The 22,810-nt window shown below is 41.9% G+C and overlaps 1 protein-coding gene across 1 annotated transcript in view; it reads left to right on the forward strand.

Moving 5' to 3' along the window:
- LOC117357257 (laminin subunit alpha-2-like) overlaps window positions 1–22,810 on the forward strand; it is a 466,835-nt gene that overhangs the window by 88,861 nt on the left and 355,164 nt on the right. The window contains exon 11 of the mRNA XM_033937630.1: window positions 3,230–3,347. Coding sequence (XP_033793521.1) covers window positions 3,230–3,347 — 118 coding nt within the window. The remainder of the gene's footprint in view (window positions 1–3,229; window positions 3,348–22,810) is intronic.

The following is a 22,810-nucleotide window of genomic DNA, read 5'->3' on the forward strand; positions in this document are numbered from 1 at the left end:
AAATTCAGCAGAGCAAAGACAACAGAGGATGTGTCAGTTCTGCTGGGTGTCTGGAGTGAGTGAGGGATGATGGAGGAATGACTTAAATGCATTCAAGAACTGCAGCCCGTAAGCAGAGAGATGCTACAGACAGAAATGATATTACAATACGAGGATATTGAAATAGTTTCCAGAATTAGTCTTTTTGCTTAGGAATAGATAAAGAATAGCTCCAATCAAGCGATTAGAAACTAGCTTTCCCCACCCCACATAAAGAACGATCAATTACAGCTGAATATTTCCTCCATATTTAGAATAGCTTTCTTTGTGTGGGGGGCATTTAATATTTTTATGGACACCACTGTAAAATAAAGTGGTATATTATCAAGTCAGTCACATCAGGCCATAACACGTAGCATGTTAGTTTTCTCTTGACCTCAGAGTGCTAGGTTGTGCTTTAAAATAATCCTTCCTGGCTACTGCTAGATTAAATTTATTTTTTTTTTGCTGCATGGTTCCTATCTAGGAGCCCGGTTCTAATATTTTTAATTATTTCCAAAGCACACACAGTGATTGGGAAGCGACTTGGCTGCCTCCTATTAGGTACACATCATGCCACAGTAGAGTACCACTCATATAAATAACCAGTGGCTGAGCAGTGTCATGCGCTCTTATCATGGAAATTGAGCTCTTCAGTTGTAAATAGTCTGCAGTGTGGAATCTATTTCCTTGATTCTAACATTTAGGGAAAGTATTCATTAAGTATCATCTGTCATTAACTGTGTTTACTCTGAAAAACACATCATGTAAGGCTGTAGAAAATGAAAAAAAAAAAAAAACACGCTTAGGATCCTTGCTACTGTCTTCTACTAAAACACCATCCAGTGTTTTATTTTTCAGGCTGCTCATATATCAAAAACTCAGGTAACCGAATCCACAGGAACATCTCGAGGGATGGAAGTAATTCAAGTTGTTACAACTGTATGACTGCGCCTTCCGAACTGAGGAGAAAAAAAATGCTATAAATTTTGTGCCGTACTGCATATATAATGGGGCAGTTATCAGCAGCAGCGGTCAGTGTTTAAATCTAAACGCTGGCCGGGTATTTAATTTAATAGATGGGCAGCTGCATTTTAGAAGTAGGAATTGAGGTGTGCAGGTCAGGGCGTCTCGAGCCTCACCAGTATTTTAGAACAGAATCAGCCTGTTCTGAAATACAGGAAAAATGGACATTTATGCACTGATCCCCAAATTCTGTATATGGTGTCTTACATTGTACAGACAAATTGAGGTGCACAGTTTAACGGTTTAATAAGCCTAATTGGCGTTGATAATTGGCAGCACCTTGTAATTGATGCTAATTAACACTAATAGAAAGTTACACTCGCAACATGGTAGGCATATTCTATACAGTTCTATGCGCCAATTCTAGTGTGTGAATCTGAAAAGGGATCACGGTTCTAGAACATGCAAGCAGTATTAGCTCCGTGTCAAGCAAGATTAAAGCACAGGCGAACCTGGCACATACCTACGGCTCAAATGTTTTAGAGAAGCTCTCTTCAGTATACTAATTCAGTGGCTTCCAGGCAGAATTGTGTCACGGTAAGCCAGTTTTGCAAGAAATGAAAGGGGGTAGGGTGGTAATGGAAACATTACCGCCCCCAGAGATGAGTCTTTTCTTTCACTCCCTCTGTATTGGTCTCCGGTTGGCAGGAAAAGTGGGTAAGTGGAGTCGTGTATCCTCTTTTTCCTACTCTGCCCATTTTATCCACAGTCTAAACCTTACCGGACTGTTTGTGGAAGTTTAAAACAATATTTATATGATGAAGAGCGGCCCAAGGCGTTTTCCTAGGTCCCACCAAAAAGATTAATCCTCTCTGCTCCCTGTCAGTCCTTTAATAGTAAATATTACCATCCATGTATGAACAAGTCAAAGTTGAATTCAAATTATGCAAATTAATTTTTTGAGTTTCTGCCAAATCTACTAGGAAAATCCCTCAGGTTTCTCCTGCATACTGTATTTGAGAAAAATTCTAGAACTTCAAAGGAGGGGGCATTGTTCTTGGTGAGAAGGTGGCTGGGATGGGATGCTGCATTTTAGGAGGTCCAGGAGGGGGCGGTATACTTTGAGGGGGCGGTCCAGGATGGTGTGCTGCATTTTGGGTTAGGGAGAGGGGTTAGCTTTGGGTTACAAGATTTCCTCTTTAAAAAAGAGGACACATGGCCCTGCCCCACCCAGTTCTGTCCCTGGCCACACCCTTTTCTGCCCAACCTGCCCCATTCTTCCTTCAGCCCTGCCCCCACACAAACCTCATTTCGCTTTCCCCAAGCTCTGGCCCACATCTGAGGGCATCTGATGTCGACATGATAACATCACATTTGAGCGTGCATGCGTGTGATGTCATGTCAACATCAGTACATGCGCAGGGCCCTCCAGACATGGTCCCGGGCTCAGGGCCTTCTAAAACCTGGACAAACTGCTGACAAATATCTTCCTACTTGGGACCATGACGCCAATAACACTTCAAGACATTCATTCCTACTAGAACACCTGGCCTTGGGATATGTGAGTGTAGGGGAGGGGTATATGCAGTGTAGCAGATTTTGGTTTCAGTCTACAGGAAAGAGTAAGGATAAGAAATAAAGATCCCTAAAATAATTGTAGAGGGATGGAGACAGAGAGGAATGAGGGGCACTGGGCCCTACTGAAGGAAAAGAAGACCCAAGCGTAGGGTAAAAGAGAAATACTTTTGCTTAACAGCATAAGCATTTTTTTTTTGTGGGGGGGAGGGGGCAGGAAGGTAAAGTTGTAAGTAAATAAGCTTTTTAGATAGCATAACAAAGCATGTACTTGGACTGAAACTATACCTGCTAAATGGCAGATTGAAGGGCATGAATGATGGTTTAAATTTCTGAAGTTTCCCTTGTTAGCTGCTGCACTGAAGGCGTGGAGACAATGAGAAAGGAGCAGCAGTGGCAAGATGCAAACATGAGTTCTGGAGTGCAATTCAGGGGTTTTGATAATTCATGAAGATTGTGGAAACCTGAGGCTTTAAAGTAAAGTGATCTGATCCTGTGATTTGTCATTTCAAAGTACCCGACTGGTGAAGAGTGCTGAGAAAGACTTGAAAAAAAAGAGAAGCTACTTGTTGGGCAACGCTAATCGGCTGTGCACCCTAATTTGCATGTTCAATGTGGGACAGTGCAAAAGCAGTAAAATGATCCTTTTATCTCCCCCCAATGTTTGCAGGATCTCTGAAATCTCCATGGAAGTTGCTGAAGAAGGAACAGTGTCCGCCATGAGTCCCCGTGCTTACTTGATTGAGAAATGTGAATGCCCCCTGTCTTATTCCGGCTTGTCATGTGAGGTACAGTAACTGCTTCATCCAGTAGCTGACATTTTGTACTGATTGCATTTTGTAATGAGAGTATACACGTTCTAGATCAGTATACATGTTCTAGATCATCTTTATTAAGAAAATCAAGATTTAACTGTATTCCATGACTACAAGACTTCTTTGAACAAACCAACTAAGCTAGAGATCTAGGCATGCTCTGTTGGCAAAAGAGTGAGCTCTCAAATAATGCATGTTATTGGCACGTGGTGTACACTCCTTTGCAAAGCGTGTGCACTCTTGATGCATTTGTTTCAGAATGTAAAAAAAAGGACAAAACCAAACAAACATTTTTGTCTGCCCCTCGTTATTGAGCATAATGTGCTCTCTCTGCTTAAGCACACATCTAGGAAATCTACTTTCAACAAATGGATTCCTTAGATCCACTGCTCTCAATTTAAAATCTTCCAATGAGGCACAGAATAGCTGAAGCCAAAGAAATTGATCAACAGGTAAACAATTTCAATTGTAATTATGAGTTTTTATAAAGTTAGCCCTGGGAATAGAGATAAACAAATTTACATCTACTTCAAGCAAGTATAATTGTACACATAAATATAACTAAGGTTTCAAGGTTTTATTAAAATTTGATTTAATCGCTTATCTAATTTCTAAGCGAGTTTACAATATATATATAAAAAGAGCATAAACATAATAAAAATGCCATTAACAATAGCATTAATACTTATCAAACCCCCCCCCCCAAATAAACAAATTACAAAGAAACATCAACTAATAATTGGCATATTAAAAAGGGATAAATGAGAAAGACAGATGGGAGACAAAAGGAAATAGGGTTAGAAATACAAATTGGATAGGAACGAAAGACAAATAAGGAAAAAAGCAAAAGGAAAGGGCTCATTGCTGCTTAATTCCTTAAGGGAGTTAAAAAGGATACTGTAAAATTTAAATCAAATGTTAAAAGCTTCTTTAAATAAATGACTCTTGAGTAGGGTTTTGAAACGTTCGAGATGAGTTTCTTCTCTAATAAGAGCTGGTAGGGTATTCCAAAGTTGAGGGGCTACAGCTGAGAAAATGTCATGCCTTTTGGTTCCTGTTATATAAGGGGAGGGTACCGTCAGCAATTTACGATTAGATGATCTAAGACTGATGCATTTGGAAGAGTGGCCTAGTGCTTACAGCTGCAGCCTAAGTACTCTGAGATTACAGGTTTGATCCCAGTGCTGCTCCTTGTGATCCTGTGCAATTCATTTAACTCTCCATTGACCCAGGTACCATAATTAGGCTTACTGGACATCCGGAAAAACCCAGGCATGTATTCTTTTTAGAGGACTGTCCGGGCTCCTGGACAGACTTCCCAAAACCTGACATTTATCCAGGTTTTGGAAAGCCCCGATGAGCTCTGGCCATATCTGGAGAGCCTCTGAGCATGCACGGATGATGTCATACACATCCGTGGCTGAAGCTTGTTCGGAAGCAGAATAGGACGGGGGCTGTAGACAGAACTGGGCGGGACTGGGGCAGAACTGGGTGGGGCTGGAGGTGGAACAAGGTGTGGTCATGTGTCCGGGGTTTCCCGAAGAAAAATATGGTAACCCTAACCATAGTTAGCCTGTGAGCCCACTGGGACAGGTAGGGAAAATACATAGCATACCTAATCTCTATTTAAAGTAAACCGCTCAGGATCCCCTTATGATATATAAGCAGTGTATAAATAGATAGAATAATGAATTTTATGAGAAATTTGATAAATGTTAGCAGATAAAGACCTGCACAATCTATCCAGTCTGCCCAACATAAGAACATAAGAATAGCCTTACTGGGTCAGACCAATGGTCCATCAAGCCCAGTAGCCCGTACTCACGGTGGCCAATCCAGGTCACTAGTACCTGGCCAAAACCCAAGGAATAGCAATATTCCATGCTACCAATCCAGGGCAAGCAGTGGCTTCCCCCATGTCTTTCTCAATAACAGACTATGGACTTTTCCTCCAGGAACTTGTCCAAACCTTTCTTAAAACCAGCTACACTATCCACTCTTACCACAACCTCTGGCAATGCATTCCAGAGTTTAACTATTCTCTGAGTAAAAAAAAAAAATTCCTCCTATTTGTTTTAAAAGTATTTCCCTATAATTTCATCGAGTGTCCCCTAGTCTTTGTAAATTTTGACGGAGTGAACAATCAATCCACTTGTACCCGTTCTACTCCACTCAGGATTTTGTAGACTTCAATCATATCTCCTCTCAGCCTTCTCTTTTCCAAGCTGAAGAGCCCTAACCATTTTAGTCTTTCCTCATATGAGATCCATCCCCTTTATCATCTTGGTCACTCTTCTTTGAACCTTTTCTAGCGCCACTAGACCGCAGTTGAAAGTGGCACTCTGCTCAGGCTCTACTTCATGATTTAACACTGTCTCTCCCTGCCAATTTTGGCGCGCAGACTGCAGAGGTCTGCCCATCATCCATCCTACTTCCCAACTATGGAGCTGCCATTTAAGCCCATTGTAGCCAATCCGATCCTTAGTGATTAGTAGTAGTGGCCTGAGACCCTGGGGAACTGGGTTCAATTCCCACTGCAGTTCTTTGTGACTCTGGGAAAGCCACTTAACCCTCCATTGCTCCAGGTACAAAATAAGTCCCTGTATGTGGGTCAGACAGGCTTAGTTTAGGGGTATCCACAGATGGTTCTGCCTCCCACGGGAGAACAGTGTAAGAGGAACAAACTAGGTTCCTCTAATTGGATCCAAGCTCTAAACCCCTGAAGAGACTGAAAAGCAATAAACAGGCCAAATATAAAAATAAGTGCAATTAATTTAAAAGCATGTGACAGTATGAAGTGGCCCTAACAGTACTGTATAATGGGAATATGAGACTGATGTACTGAGCAGAGTAAAATGTGCCTCTGCGATTCCCCTACTAAGTATGAAAGAGATGTATACAACCTGTTAGTGAGAAGTCTTTCTGAGAAATCAGACAGAGGAACTTTGAAGATGCAGTGCAGAGCAGGGTTAGGTAAAGTAGCCAGACAGTGGCACAATCTGCTGAGGCAGAAACTGGAACCAGGGTTCTTTGCAGTTGGGGGTCAGACTTCTAGGGACCAGACAGAGATCTATCCTCACACTTTTTGGAGGATGCTTCCTTTATACCTTACGTGACCATTTATTTTTTTCATCAAAAGGGGACATCTATTAATTGTCAGTCCCGCCCCAATCTCGCCCTAACCCCGTCCACCAATCCCATCCTCTCCTCCCCCAATTTCTTCTTTTCATTTTTCATGTACACATAATATCTTATTAATTCATAATGGTAACCATAAAATTTTAAAAAAATTACAATGCACACTATATGAAGAGAAAATGTTAATTATCATTTATATTTGGGGGGGTTTTCAAAGGCAGATGACTTTAAAATATGCAATGTCACCTTAGTAACTATAGAAAAATAGACAAATATAGTGCAAAAAATAGACAGCAGATATAAATTCTCAAAACTGACACATTTTTATCACTAAATTGAAAATTAAATCATTTTCCTACCTTTGCTGTCTGATGATTTCATGAGTCTCTGGTTGCATTTCCTTCTGACTGTGCATCCTTTCTTTCATTTCTTTCTTTCTGCACTCAGGCCCAAGAATTGTCCCTTTCTATTCCTTCCCTCCTTCCTTCCTTCCTATGTGGGATTGGTGAGCGGGGTTAGGGCGAGATTGGGGCGGGACTGACAATTAATAGATGTCCCCTTTTGATGAAAAAAAAATAATAAATGGTCACGTTAGGTATCCTGTGTCCTTAGTGCCCCCAGTGCCTCCATCCTGTGTCCTTAGTGCCCCCAGTGCCTCCTTCCCATGTCCACTGATGCCAAACTCTGCACATCCGAAAGCGGGTTCACTTAGTTTGGGCACATCATCATCACCTTGCCATTCCAACTGAAGTGGACTACAGATGCTGTACAGTGAAGTGCAGATGCTGATGAAAAGTTCTGGCTACACCACCTGCTAATTCCCAGCAGCGACCGCCGTTGTTGGGCTAGAACTTTTCATCAGCATCTGCTAGCACGAGCCACTTACTCATCCTTCTAACAACAAGAACAGCTGCGGCGTGAGCAGGAGCTCTAGTGGTCGCGCGGCTGAGGATAAGTTCCATTCAGGCAGCCAAGAAGCCACGCTTTAGCTGAGGGGACTGTCAGTTCTAGAGGGTAATGGCCAGTTTGGAGCCACGCACACTGCACTTCGGTAGTCGTGGTTACGATGCTCATCATTTCCACCCCTAGATTTGTGGAGAAATTACAAACCCCGGGATGCCCGAGAAAGAGGCAGGGAGGGAGGGGAAGCGATTGCCGGTCCGTTGTCCCCGCGCACAGCTTGGGACGCTGTCCCTGAAAACGGGACATTTTGGCATCCCGAAGCGGTGGATCGGGACAACGGGACAGTCAGTCCCATAACGGGACAGTTCCGTTGAAAACGGGACGTATGGTCACCTTATTTATACCCCTCATGCTTTTTTGGGGATGCTTCCTTTGTAGCTGAAAACTTGTTGTCTCTACCTCTTGTCTACCACTTCTTCAAACCTTTCCTAAGGAACTTGAATATTACCTGGCTTTGTTAGTAGCTTGGTTATTTTGTTTCCCTAGTGCTGGAGGTATTTGAAGGCAGTCTGGCTTGCTAGTGGCGTGAAGACCATTCTGCGGTCATTACATTCCCAGGCAAGGCATTCATGATGCAACACCAGTCACATGCTGCATCACGGCCATCAGCTCTATTTGCTAAGGCAAAGATAGGCCACAGTTCTCTCTGCGATAAAGTATAGTCTGCGAAATCAATGCAGGTTTCTGCACTGTATGGCAGCTCAGTGCAGGGGTTTTGCCCCTACATGTATATAATATGCAAACTGCTTTGATTGTAACCACAGGAAGGCAGTAAATCAATTCCCACCCCTGGGAACCCTATGCATAATATCTTTTAACAGTAGCTGCAAAGAATGCTCTGTGCCAACTGTTATACACAAATATCTCAGGCAACTGGAAGCCCACTGAGCCTGTAAACCTCTGGGTAGAGAAAGCCTGTGGGAGGGCAATTTAATAGCAGGGTCCTAGGTTAAAAAGGCAGGAGGTTGCCTATTTTATAATTTATTTAAATCTTTTTCTACCGTTTACAAAAAAAACTAAACGGTTTACATCAATTAAAACATATATAAGATAAAAACAAACCATATCATAAAATCTACATAATTAAACAATTTCTTCTCTGCAAATGTCAACTGATAAATCACAAGAATACAATAGCAAACATGGTTAAGCAGATTATTTTCTTCAAATGCCAATTAATACATCACAAAAGTTCAGTAACAAACTGAGTGTTTTAACTGTTTCTTAAATTGAAACCGGTTTTCACACAGTTGCAATTGACCCACCAGAGCATTCATAACATCAGTAATACAGAAAGTCATCGCTCTAGTATCTGCATAATTTCCCCATGCTATTGGAATTAATAGGTTTTTTTTTTATTATTTTCAGGTTGTAAAGATCTATTAGGCTTAGAGTGCCACAACTTGTCGAAAGTACCATGGTATTTGATGGTAAATAGTCTGATGGACCACAGAAACAACTTTATGTTGCACCCAAAATACAACTTATAACAAATGTAATTGCTTCAGAATTGGTGTAATATGTGTCATCCAGTCAATTCCCATTACTTTAGGGCATAGGTCTTTGTGCCACTATTAACATAAGAACATTAGCAGTGCCTCTGCTGGGTCAGACCAGAGGTCCATCATGCCCAGCAATCCACTCACGCGGCGGCCCATCAGATCCAGGACCTGTAGAGTAATCCTCTATCTATACCCTTCTATCCCCTTTTCCTTCAGGAAATCATCTAATCCCTTCTTGAACCCCAATACCGTACTCTGTCCTATCACACCCTCTGGAAGTGCATTCCAGGTGTCCACCACCCTTTTGGTGAAGAAGAACTTCCTAGCATTGGTTCTAAATCTGTCCCCTCTAAATTTTTCCAAATGCCCTCTCGTTCTTGTAGTTTTTGAAAGTTTGAAGAATCTGTCCCTCTCCACTTTCTCTGTGCCCTTCATGATCTTGTAAGTCTCTATCATGTCCCCTCTAAGTCTCTGCTTCTCCAGGGAAAAGAGCCCCAGTTTCTCCAATCTTTCAGCATATGAAAGGTTTTCCATACCTTTTATCAATCGTGTTGCTCTTTTCTAGACCCTCTCGGGTATTGCCATACCCTTCTTAAGGTAAGGCGACCAATATTGGATGCAGTACTCTAGATGCGGGCACACCATCGCCCGATACAACGGCAGGATAACTTCTTTCGTTCTGGTTGTAATACCTTTCTTGATAAACCTAGCATTCTATTCGCCTTCTTATAGGCCGCTGCGCACTGTGTTGATGGCTTCATTGTCTTGTCCACTATTACTCCCAAGTCCTTTCTAGGGTACTTTCACCCATTACCAGCCCTCCCATCGTGTAGCTGTACTTTGGGTTATTGTTTCCTACATGCAAGACTTTACATTTCTCTACATTAAACTTCATCTGCCATCTCATCGCCCACTCTTCTAATTTGTTGAGGCCCCTTTGTAAATCCTCACAGTCCTCTTTAGTCCCAACTCCACTAAATAATTTGGTGTCGTCTGCAAATTTTATTACTTCGCACTTCGTCCTTATTTCTAGATCATTTATAAATACATTGAACAGCAGCGGTCCGAATACCGACCCCTGCGGAACACCACTCGTGACCCTCCTCCAGTCCGAGTAGTGGCCCTTCACTCCTACCCTTTGCTTTCTACCCGCCAACCAATTTTTGATCCATCTGTGTACTTCTCCTTCCACCTTCAGTTTCCGTAGTAGGCATTCATAGGGTACCTTGTCGAAGGCTTTTTGGAAATCTAAGTATACGATGTCTATGAGGTCCCCTTTGTCCATCCGTTTGTTTATTCCTTCGAAGAAGTGCAATAAGTTCGTTAGGCATGATCTTCTCTTGCAGAAGCCATGTTGGCTTGTTTTCATCAGTTTATTCTTTTCTAGATGCTCATCGATACTGTCTTTTTATCAGTGCTTCCGCCATCTTCCCCGGAACCAAAGTCAAACTTACCGGTCTGTAGTTCCCTGTGTCACCTCTCGATCCTTTCTTAAAGATGGGCGTAACATTAGCTATCTGCCAATCCTCCGGGATCACGCCTGTTTTCAGGGATAGATTCCAAATCTGCTGTAGTAGTTCCGCTATTTCCTCCTTTAGTTCTTTCAATACCCTAGGGTGGATTCCGTCCTGGCCCGGAGATTTGTCAGTTTTTAATCTATCTATTAAATATTAGCCAAATCCTAACTAGTGTCTGGATTGCGCGTGATGATGCTTATTCCTGCTGGGAGCAGGTATAATCGTTAAATGTATAAAGAACATATATGTGCGCTCAGGACCTGATTCTATATATCATGCCTAAAAAAATTAAGCGCAATTCTATAAAAGCTATGTACGACTTATAGAATCACGCTTTAGTGCCAGTTATGCATTATAATTTTTAGATGCACCCATTTAGGCCAAGGAAAACCAGTTGTTGGAGCATAACTTAAAAGAACACCCACGATCTGCCTGTAGCCATGCCTCCTTTTTAGATTCACACACTGGACATGATGTATAACACTTTGTGCTCTGCGCCTACTGTGTTGTGAGAGTAACTTTCAATTAACTCCAATTAGCACCAATTATGAGATCACTGTGAATTGCTAATTACCAGCGCTGACTAGATCTATTGAGTTGTGCGCATACATCGTCTAGGTGCACCAATGAATGCACACAATGTTAGGTGCCATATACAGAATTTGGGGGTTATTTTCTAAATCACAAGTGCAAATCATGACTCTGACCACACTCCACCCAGACTCTTCCACTGAACACACTTCTCTACAGAAACATTCCTACGTGCACTTGTACTTTTAGGGCCAGATTCTATAAATGGCGCCGAGTGACGCAGTTGTCAATCAAAAAAAAAAAAGCGCCATTTATAGAATCACGCCTAGCAGCGCCTAAGCGGACATAGGCATCGCTAGGTGTTCCAAACATAGGCGCTGCTTCATTAGGCCAGCTTTTCACTCGCCTAATTTGGCAGTGCCTATGCCGGACACCTAATGACACCTAAATCAACCACGCTTATTCTCTCCAATAACCACGCCTACTTTTTAACGCAGGCGCTGTTAGGCATCCCTAGGCGTTGGATGGTGCCTCTACTTAGGCTTTGCTGGGTGTCCTAAGAGTTTGGTGCTGAGCTCTTAAATTGCTTAGTATTTATTTTGATTAGCTGAATACCAGCTGGTTAAGCTAATTAAAAAAATTCAGTTCGGCACGGATCCCAAACTTAGGTGTCGCTAGGCGCCTGCAATTAGGTCGCCGTTTATAGAATATGGCCATTAGTCATGACTCGATTTGGGGACCTACTCACTCCTGTCCATTCTCTTTCAGCGATGAAAATGGCTGCCAAGACTTCCAGGTTCAGGGGAAGGGGGAGTGCTGATGGCAGCGGTGGCAGCAATGGAAAAGGAACACTAGTGGGAGGGAGAGTGATAGAATTGGAACCTCAGGAGGAAACTGAAATATAAACTGAGACCGCTGAAGCAATCCTGATAATTGGATGTCCAGATAATTGGCGTCCTACTGTATATTAAACACTCCCTCCCCCCCAAGAAGTGCTAAGTTAAATCTGGGTTTAGTGTGCAATAAAATCCAGGCATTAAGCTCAAATTCAAGCGCATTTTAGTAAAAGCTTCCCTTTGTAAGAGGCCTTTTAAATGCCTAAATGAGTGTTTTGCTTGTGAAAAAAATAGTAAAATCACCTTCTAAATATTTAAAGTATTGATATTTGTGATAGGAACCTATATTTTTTCTATTTCCTGTTCTTTGTTTCTGCTTCCTACATTTTTGTTTGCACTTCAGTTGGTTGGTGCAATTTTTTTTCTCACGTGATCACATCATTCCTGCTTAAACAGCTTGTAAAAAAAATTTAATTTTGTTGCCACTAGTTTTCTTAAGGCAACATGAAACATTTTATTACAGGCGAATGAAAGTATCCAGGGGATACTGAATGATTCAATGAATTAGCAGAAAAGAAAACTAATCCTGCCATCTCTATTGCCTGCTCAGATTCATCTTCAATTGGTTGTAGCTGGCCTGGAACCGAGTCAAAAGTTATTTCCACCTCGGTGGCCTCTACAAAAAGAGCTCATTCCAGATCCCAGTGAACTGGTTTTCATATCGCAGTTGGCAGTAGCTAAAAATCATCTATGTTCCTATTAGCTTATCCCTGTAAATGTCTGGTGAGGTATTTGGGAATTAAGTACGTATTTTTTTTTCTCCAGACCACTTGAAGGAATTCCTAAAAGTCAAAAAGATCATTAAGGACTGATTAAGAATGGATTATAATTAGATGGTAGCCGTGCTTTTTCCTTTGAATTTATTTTTAATTTAATGTCTCCAATATTATTTGATTATCACACTCCCTATATTGTGGTTTAAGGAGGGGATAACTTTGTAGTTGCATAATTAGTAAAAATTGTTTCTTTCTCTGTGTTGCATGGAACAAGATTATTCTTGTGACCTTATGTGAAAATTCAATAAAGAAGAAAAAGTAAAAAAAAAAAAAAAAAGGATAGAATATGATGGCAGATGAGGCCTAGCTAACTTCATTTCATTTTTGCGATGATATGCCACTTGCTTCTTCACAACCAGGACTCTTCTGTGTGCTGCCCCGTGTTTTCTTGAATACTCAGTTTCTCTGTCCACCCCCTGTAGCCCTTTCAGGACCAAGGGACATATTTGTCCCATAACTTTAAAATCCTATAAATTTTGATTGGGATAGTCTACAGTTCTAAATTTGATATGTACGGATTCCATATGATACTGCCTTTATGTAAACAAACTGGTTCCGACATTCATTCATTAGCGTCGTTGCCAGATTGACGAGAAGATTCACTTGCCACACTGTCCATAAGCCAGAAGTTTGATTTTTTTAAAAAAAAATAACGATATTTCACAAAAAAAAATCAATTTTTTGGCATCTGCAAGCCCTTTTTACCATAAAAATGTCGTCAAAACCACAAAAATTGGCCTACGATCCTTATGGTCCTGAAAGGGTTAAGGCAGGCTGTTCTATGCATCTTCTTGAGAAGTAATGTTTCATGCAAGGATATGCATTCATGTTTCTGCATTCTGTTTGTTTGGGCAATACCGAAAAAAAGCTAAACTCTTAAATGTACTGTATGCTCATAAGTTAGGATCCTAAATGTATGCCCTATTTTCAGCCAAACTTAGGAATATAGGTGCAATAGTGTGCGTGAATGGTGTAGGAGAAAGGTCTTCATAAATAGGGTTACCAGATGTTCGGGAAATCCCAGACATGTCCTCTTTTTTTAGAGGACTGTCTGAGTGCCCAGATGGACTTTCTAAAACCCGGGGGTATGTCATGGTGTTAAGAACATAAGAATTGCCGTTGCTGGGTCAGACCGGTGGTCCATCGTGCCCAGCAATCTGCTCACGCAGCTGCCCTTAGGTCAAACACCAGTGCCCTAACTGAGTCTAGCCTTCTGGTTCAGCAGAAACTTGTCTAACTTTGTCTTGAATCCCTGGAGTGTGTTTTCCCCTATAACAGCCCCGACCTCTCGGCCCCATCTGAAGGGCCTCTGAGCATGCGCGGATGATGTCACACGCATCTGCACATGCTCGGAGACCCTCCAGGCTTGACCCAGAGGTTGGAAAACAAAGACGAGACTTTTCAGGAGCGGGACTGGAGACGGAATGGGGCCTGGCTAGAGGCGGGGCCACTTGTCCAAGTAACCCAATTCATAAACCACAGTCAGACAAATGATACAAAGTGAAACAAAAACCTTTATTAACCAAATACTGAGGCTCATCAATTCTCTGGCACAGAAATAAAGAACAGTGTCTCTTGAGAGGCAAACTTTCTACAGTCCTCAAATCTTCAATACATATCTACTTGCAGGATTCTCCAACACAGGTCTGGCTCCCTGCTGAACTTCCAGACTCTCAATGCATATAGCCTCTTGCAGGTTTCATAACCACAAGTCTAGACCTCTTAAACAGGATTATTATATCCAAAGTACAGCCTGTCCTACCTTAACTGACTTCTCATGATTCCCGTTCATACAAGCAAGGGAAGTCCAAACTCCTTCCAGGGTCTTTACCTCAGGCTCTCTCCTAGAGACCTCTTGCATTGGGGACTCTGCTCTCACCGGGGCACCTCTTCCAGATGACCTCTGTCCTCAGACTCCATTCTGGAACAGATATACTCCTCCCTCCTGAGTCCTATCCCTCTGTCTCAGGCAGGACCTGTTCTAGTGGGTTAGCACCACCTACGCAGGAGTAGGGAACTCTGGTCCTCGAGAGCCGTATTCCAGTCGGGTTTTCAGGATTTCCCCAATGAATATGCATTGAAAGCAGTGCATGCAAATAGATCTCCTGCATATTCTTTGGGGAAATCGTGAAAACCCGATTGGAATACGGCTCTCGAGGACCGGAGTTCCCTACCCCTGTGCTAGAGGATAGTCTAATTGCCTCAATGAACCTCATTGAACCAGTGCCCTCTGCTGTCCACTGGTGTAATAGCAGCATTAGTGAGGGAGAATCTCTCTTATGTGATGGGCTATACACCCCGTCACAATAGGTTAAGGGGAAAATTCATGCATGGGTGTTAACCACATCAGTGCACACTAATCAGTAGTGTGTGCAAAAGGTGCCCATTATATTCCTATGGACTTCTTTAGTGTTTAACATGTACTAACGAAGTTAGCACCTGTTGATGAATTCTCCCTAATTATTCAAAACCATTTAAATCACGGTTAATGGGCTGGTCACTGATATTCATTTGCACTTAAGCAGGCAGTGCTGCTGGATAACAGCTCTAACCGACCATGTTGCAAGTGAGCAGGAAAGGAGCGTTACAGAGGGCGGAGTCAGGCAGGAACTGGGAATAGAGTGGGTGCTAGCAATGTAGTTCAACCTTTTCTTTTACCTCAGTTCAATTATTGCAATTGTTTATGTAGTGGAACTTCATTGAAACCACAAAACAGATTGCAATCATTGCCAAATACATCAGCTGGACTGATTTATGATCTGGGAAAATACCAAAAAAAAAACCCTGTTGAAGATCTACACTGGATTCTGATGAAGCTGTGAATTAAATGTAAAACAATAGGTTTAGTATTTAAATCTTTACATAGAATGAGCTCTTTAACAACCATTCAAATTCTCGATCTTCAACAGTTATATTTGGATTATACTATTGTAAAGAAGATTTGCTCTAAATAAATGATCTTTATCAGGTGTGAAAACATAGTAACATAGTAGATGATGGCAGATAAAGACCCGAATGGTCCATCCAGTCTGCCCAACCTGATTCAATTTAAATTCCATTACATATTTAGATTCCATTTCTTTTTTTCAAAATTAGAGGGCATGTATTTAATGTATACTTTTTTTTCTCAGATAGCTTAGATTATTGTAAACATTCTTCATCCTGTTGAAGATTTCTTATGTTATAATCCCCCTTGAATTTTAACAAGATAATTAACTGGGCATTTAGGATCCAGCTAGCTACGTGGGTACTGGCACTGACAGCTGGCATCTGAATAGTTGTTAGTAGTGGCCTGAAGCTCATCATCCCTAAGAACATAAGAGCTGTCATACTGAGACAGCCCTGTATCCTGTTTCCAACAGTGGCCAACCCAGGTCACAAGTATCAGGCAAGATGCAAAGGAGCAAAACATATTTTATGCTACTTATCCTAGGATTAAGCAGTGGATTTTCCAACATCCGTCTTAATAATGGCTTATGACTTTTCTTTTAGGAAGCTATCCAAACCTTTTTTTGTTTAACTCTGATAAACAAATTGCTTTCACCACATTCTCTGGCAGCAAATTCCAGAGTTTAATTACACGTTGAGAAAAGAAATGTTGTCTCCTGCTTGTTTTAAATCTACTACTTTAGTAGCTTCATCGCATGCCCCTTAGTTCTAGTATTTTTGGAAAGAGTGAACAAGAAATTCACATCTACTGGCTCCATGTACTCGATATATTATAGACCAATATCATATCTCCCCTGAGCTGTCTCTTTTCTAGACTGAAGAGCCCTAGCTGCTTTAGCCTTTCCTCATAGGGAAGTTGCCCCATCCCTTTGATCATTTATGTCACCCTTCTGTGTACCTTTTCTAATTCCACTAGATCTTTTTGAGATGTGGCAATTAGAATTGCACAGAATTGAGGTGTTGCTGCATCATGAAGCAATGCAAAGACATGGTAACCCTAGTGAAAGGGGATGGGACTTGACATACTGCCTTTCTGTGGTTACAAAACAGTTTACATAATACATGCATATACTTATTTTATACCAGGGGTAATGGAGAGTTAGATGACTTTTCCAGAGTCACAGAGGAGCGTATTGTATAAACAGCACCTTAAGTTAGACTCCTAACTTAATTGGCAAAGCCGTTAAAAAATCATTTAAAAAAATATAGGTGCCTACAAAAAATTGGTGTCTTCTTTGCATATACAGAATGGAATGTACAAGGTACAGGAATCTTTATTTAAAAAGCATACAAAATTGTAATTCTAAAAAAATGACTCTCATATACTTGGAATACGGACCCAACACGGTCTGTGTTTCAGAGAAGTATTTCTTCCTCAGGGGTCCAGGATATCCAATGTATCACATGTAGAGAGTGAATGTGGAAAACAATGTTGTGTTAAAATCATCAAAATTTTTGACTCGGAAGCAAGAAATTCTCCTCCTGAGCAAATGCACAGGGTGAGTACAGCTTTTTAAATAAAGATTCCCGTACCTTGTACATTCCATTATGCGGGTTTTTTTTTTTTTTTTTCTTGTTTTTGGTGTCCCCCCTCCCTGCCACATCTCCAGCATTCATTCAGAACAGTAGGATATATAGCATGTAAACGTTCAGGCGTGTAGTACCATCTAGGCAAGATCTTATGTGCATTTTCTTGAACCGTGACGCACACAGAAGCCTTCTGCACCTCTGCACAAATTGTTTCCCATTGGTCCTCAGTAAAGCTAAGACCTAGATCTGTGTTTTTCAACCTTTTTACACCTATGGGTCAGCAGAAATAAAAGTATTATTTTATGGACCTGCATCGGTCCGCAGACTGGCGGTTGAAGAACACTGGGCTAAGTCGTGGGCCAGACCCTGCCCATCTCTACCCAATCTCCATCCCAGACCCTGCCCCCATAGTCCTAATTGTAACACTATTTTTTCCATTCATTTTTCATATATACACACAATATAATCTTATTAACAAAGCATCAATTTCGCCGCAGACCGGCAGTTGAAGAACACAGTTTTGGGCTTGCAAAAAATTTCTGTGGACCGGCACTGGTCCATGGACCGGTGGTTGAAGAACACTGACCTAGATCATCCTCCCATTTAGTCCTGAAAGAATAGTTTGGTTTATCCCAGCCCCTGAGATAAAGAGTAAAGAACAGAGATAGGTCTAGGAACCTTACTCAGCAATAACAATAAGTTGTCCACATATTCCCTGGTCTCTGGGGAAGCTGCCAACCTGCCCTGGGCTCTCATATAATGGTGAAGCTGCATGTATTGTAAAGCGCCCCCAGATGGTATAGAGTATTTCTCCTGCAGTGTAGCAAAAGACAATAACCTGGCCCCCCTGTAGCGCATCCCTAAATACCCTAATTCCCATCTTTTCCCATTTAGCAAACACTCCCGAAGTTTTCCCTATCTTAGCATGCAAATTTGTGCATACAGTTTATAGAATAGGGCCAGCTGCATGCACAGCTGAATATAATAATCAACTGTTGGATGATGAGAGGGGCTACACTAAACTAAACTAAACCTTAAGTTCATATACCGCATCCTCTCCACGGAAGTGGAGCTCGGCACGGTTTACAAGAACTTAAAATATAAGAAGAGAAAGGAAAAGGTTTACATGAGCTTATATATAGAATGGAAGAGTAAGGGAGAAAATAGAATTACATGTTAGAGAAGAGCCAAGTTTTCAGTTGCTTGCGGAATAGTTGGAGAGAGCCCAGGTTCCGCAACGGGATAGTAAGGTCGTTCCAGAGACCTGTGATTTTGAAGAGAAGAGATTTTCCCAGTTTACCTGCATAGAGAATACCGCGTAGAGAGGGGAAGGATAGTTTATATCTTTGGGCGGGTCTGGTGGAGTCAGGACTCGAGGAGTTAAAGGATAATGGGATTAGGGGAGGAAGGATGCCGTGAATGATCTTAAAAGCCAGGCAGGAGCATTTGAAATGGATTCTGGAAATCACTGGGAGCCAGTGAAGATTGGACAGGAGTGGGGAGACATGGTCAGATTTGCGTTTTGCACTTCCATTCTGCAATTGCACCAACCCTAGGTCCTCCTTCCTGGGTTGGAATAGATAGATTTCCCACAACAAAGGCTCATGTGCTACCTACAGCTGACCTTATTTGGGGTTGGAAAATAGGTGCAAGCAGTGGCATAGCGAGGGTAAGTGGCATCCAAGGCATTGGCGCCCCTCTCCCGCCCTCTTCTCTGCCAGCCCCGCTCCTTCTGACCCCCCCATGCCATTTCCTTTCCTTCCCTTCTCTTGTACCTTTTTCATTTTCCAGGCGAGAGCAACAGACTTGCTGCCCACATTGTGTTGGCTATCCCTCTGACATCACTTCCTAGACGCAGGGCCCAGAAGGGAGGCGACATCGACACGGGTAGCAAGTTCATAAAGCTGCTTGTGCAGGACAAATGAAAGAGGTATGAGGGAAGGGAATGGGTGCACACATGCGGTGAGGGGGTCAGGAAGGAGGGGGGCAGAGAGGAGGACAGGTGCCTGTACCCTTTACAAAGACCACATCCAGGCGGGACCTCCCCCCCCCTCCCATGCACCCCTCCCTCGCACTCCCGTTACTATACCAGTGGGTACAAGCTTGGACGAAACAATTTTAACACACAGGAATTCTTTTGCATGTCTGAGCTACTGAACCAGCGGTAACTTATTATCCTGTGGTAGAAATAGCCCTGGTAAGCACTCTGGACACTTTGATAAATTTGTATAATAAGTCTAGAATGAAGATGAAAGACTCATTTTTGCATATGGCAGCTCAGCCTTTACTTCTGGTTTTGTGCAGAGATTATATTGTCAATTGAAAAAATGGCTAAGGGAGAGATAAATAGTATTTTTTGTATCTAATAGTCCTGAATGTGAAGAAATGTTATTTATCTTCATTTCTTTTTGTTCATATCCTGTAAGTTATGCAGATATCAGTAAAGTAGCCATTAATATGTGTGTTTTTAAATTATTTTTCCACTGGGTGCTGGTACTGCATATTATTCATCAGAGAGGATGTGGCAACTACAAGCTTGTCAACTTTGAAAAACACATCAGTAGCAGGGAAGTTGGGGTCTTCCTCCCTCCTGTACTGTGCTCCCTATAGGGGTCATTGTATGAAGCATTTACCACATATAAAGCATGTTTTCCATGTGGAAAATGGCTATTATGAAATTAAGCAGATGTGCACATATGCATGTATTAACCAGAGCACCTGCATCTTTATGTAAACCACAAATGCACATTCCTAGGGGTGGAATTTGGTGCAGTGGGATAGAGTTACGAGCCATACAAATACCATATTTTGCCTCATATAGGCCGCCCCAGTGTATAGGCTGCAAAAAATGCCTATACATGTTTTAAAACTCTTAGATAAGCCACCCCATGTTACAAGCCATGGCTTATCTAAGAGTTTTTAAAAAAACATGGGGGCGGCCTATACATTCCTCCCTCCCGTATACATCCCCCCCCCCGGTAAATACCTTACCTCCGCCAGCTGCCTCCTGCAATGTCACGGTCACAGTGCAGGGCAGGAGTGATCTTTTCAGCGTCCAGCCGCCCCGCACTGCTTCCTCAATGCCTGTGTTAGTTCTCGCAGGACTCGTACCACGGGAACTGACACAGGCATTGAGAAAACAGCAAGGGATGGCTGGACACTGAAAAGATCGCTCCTGCCCTGCACCGCAGCCGCAACATTGCAGGAGGCAGGAGGCCAGAAAGGAACCTACATTATTTAAAAAGGTAAGGGGAGATCTACTAATAGGGCGGCTTATCTACAATGTCGTTAGATAGGCCGCCCCATATAAGGAAGCTGCACCCACTGTTTGGACTGCAAAACCCATATATTGGCCACGGCCTATACATGGGAAATACGGTAATTATAAAACCATGATAATTGTATAAAATTCCATGGTGGAACGTGCACACACATAAATGTAGAAAACACTACTATATTAATGTGGGGGAGGATATGCAATAGCAATCAATACAAAACAATTCCACTATCCACTTTTAGAAAGAAAAAGCCTCAAGTTATGAGTGAGCTGTATTACTTTGCAGTTCTATTCTTCAACACCATAGTCATAAAAAACCTCTGGACACTTATGTTGACTGACTACAATCATTCACAAACATTGGTGAGCGCAACATGAATATTATAATCCTCCTGACGTGGGGTTTCATGACTCAAATGCAACATTCAACTGTTCAACATGGTGCCTCGGGGGAGTGGGTAAATGCCAAGGCGCCACGTTGAACAGCTGACATTTGTAAAGAAGAAGCAACAACGTTACACTGGTATCCCCGGTGCCCTGAAAAAGCGCAAATATTCAGTACGAGATGGCCGTTGAATATTAGTGGTTAGTGGCTGATAGCTGGCTGTGTCGCTCGATTTAGCCAGCTATCTGTGAAATTCAGATCGCTGGCTGGCTATGTCGAGCGGCCAAATCAAGCCACTTAAATAGCTGGTCTGTCTTTGGCCGCTATAAACCTAGCTGGCCAGCACTGAATATTTGCATGGCCAGCTAAGTTTTTAGTGGCCAAAAATAGAGCAGATATTCAATGCCGGTCACTAGAAATGGCCCAGCATTGAATATCGGAGCTGAGAGCCCACTGTGGGATTCAGCCTGGCTGACTCCTGTGGTCTGACTATCAGGCTCATTGTTATTTAATGTACTTTACACTGTCTTCAGTGAGTTCCACTCCAAATGCCTGCAATAAATTACCGGTACATGGTAAAAATATTCAGTTTTTGGTGGTCAGTGTGCTTTGAAATGCTGGCTGCTGCAGAGTGATCTGATTTTCAGTGCTGGTCCATATTGTGTTATATCTAAATATCTGAGTCTTTGGCAGATGCTAGAGGTGATCTGGGTACAGCTGCTATTCAGTACCAGCACCTGGATGGCTGGCTGGGCAGATTAGCCCTTCTGTTTACATAACCTGGGCATCAGCACTGCATGTCAGCAATGCCCAGATCACTTTTGGCTCCACTTTTGCTCAGCCTCGGACCACCCTGTCACTAATCAGATAGTGCAAGGACAGTCTGTGGAGATATCCATTAGCAATTTCTGGTTACCAACAAGTGCCACTGAATATCTGCGGTGGAACCAGTGAGTGGAGGTTAACCAGGTAGGGGCTGCTCCTACCTGCTTAACTGTTACTGAAAGCTATATATGAATTTTGATGCTGCCTCTTTCAGGCACTAATTCATCTGAAGGTAGGGATTACCTTCAGTATGTATTATATGTAGCATAATATATATATATATAATACTACATATAATATATATATATATATATATATACATGTATGTAGTATGTATGTATTAGTATGTATTATATGTAGCATTATATATATATATATATAATACTACATATAATATATATATATACATGTATGTAGTATGTATGTATTAGTATGTATTATATGTAGCATTATATATATATATATATATATATAATACTACATATAATATATATATATACATATATGTAGTATGTATGTATTAGTATGTATTATATGTGATATGTATAATTCTGAGCAGAGGTCAGTTGAATATTCCATATAAGGGAAATTTATTTCCTTTTTTCTGAAAAAATGCTGTGCCTCCGAATCATGCTTTCTGCTATGTGGTCCGGTTAATTTTATTCAACCAAGCCTTTAGAATTTTGTGTCCTAAGGTTTCCTAGGTTATGAACTTGAGTGAATCAATTTCTTACTGAATAATCATCTTATTTAACTTTGCATAGATATTCATTTGTGCACACTAGAAGGGATCCTTCAAATCCAATCAATTGCATATTGATGTCTTTTAAAATTGAATGCATTGGCTCTTCTCCATGCTTTTATCCTGAGGATCTTTAGAACATTGTGGTAATCACACTTGTAGAACAAAGGTTAGGTTGCTAGCAACTGTGTCCAAAAGTAAAACTATGCCCTTAAGACACCGTCCCCCGATATTCAGACTGTGGGAGATCACTGGCGATCTCCCGCATTATGCCGCGATACTGGAAATTCAATGACAGCGCCCTATGAGGCAAATGCATTGCATTTCTGGTCTATTTTCAGCCACCTGAGACATAGCCGGCGGTGCCAATATTCACCATCTAGCTGACTAAGCCTTAGCGGCCAA

This window comes from Geotrypetes seraphini, chromosome 3, assembly GCF_902459505.1.
Source record: "Geotrypetes seraphini chromosome 3, aGeoSer1.1, whole genome shotgun sequence".
Taxonomy (NCBI): domain Eukaryota; kingdom Metazoa; phylum Chordata; class Amphibia; order Gymnophiona; family Dermophiidae; genus Geotrypetes; species Geotrypetes seraphini.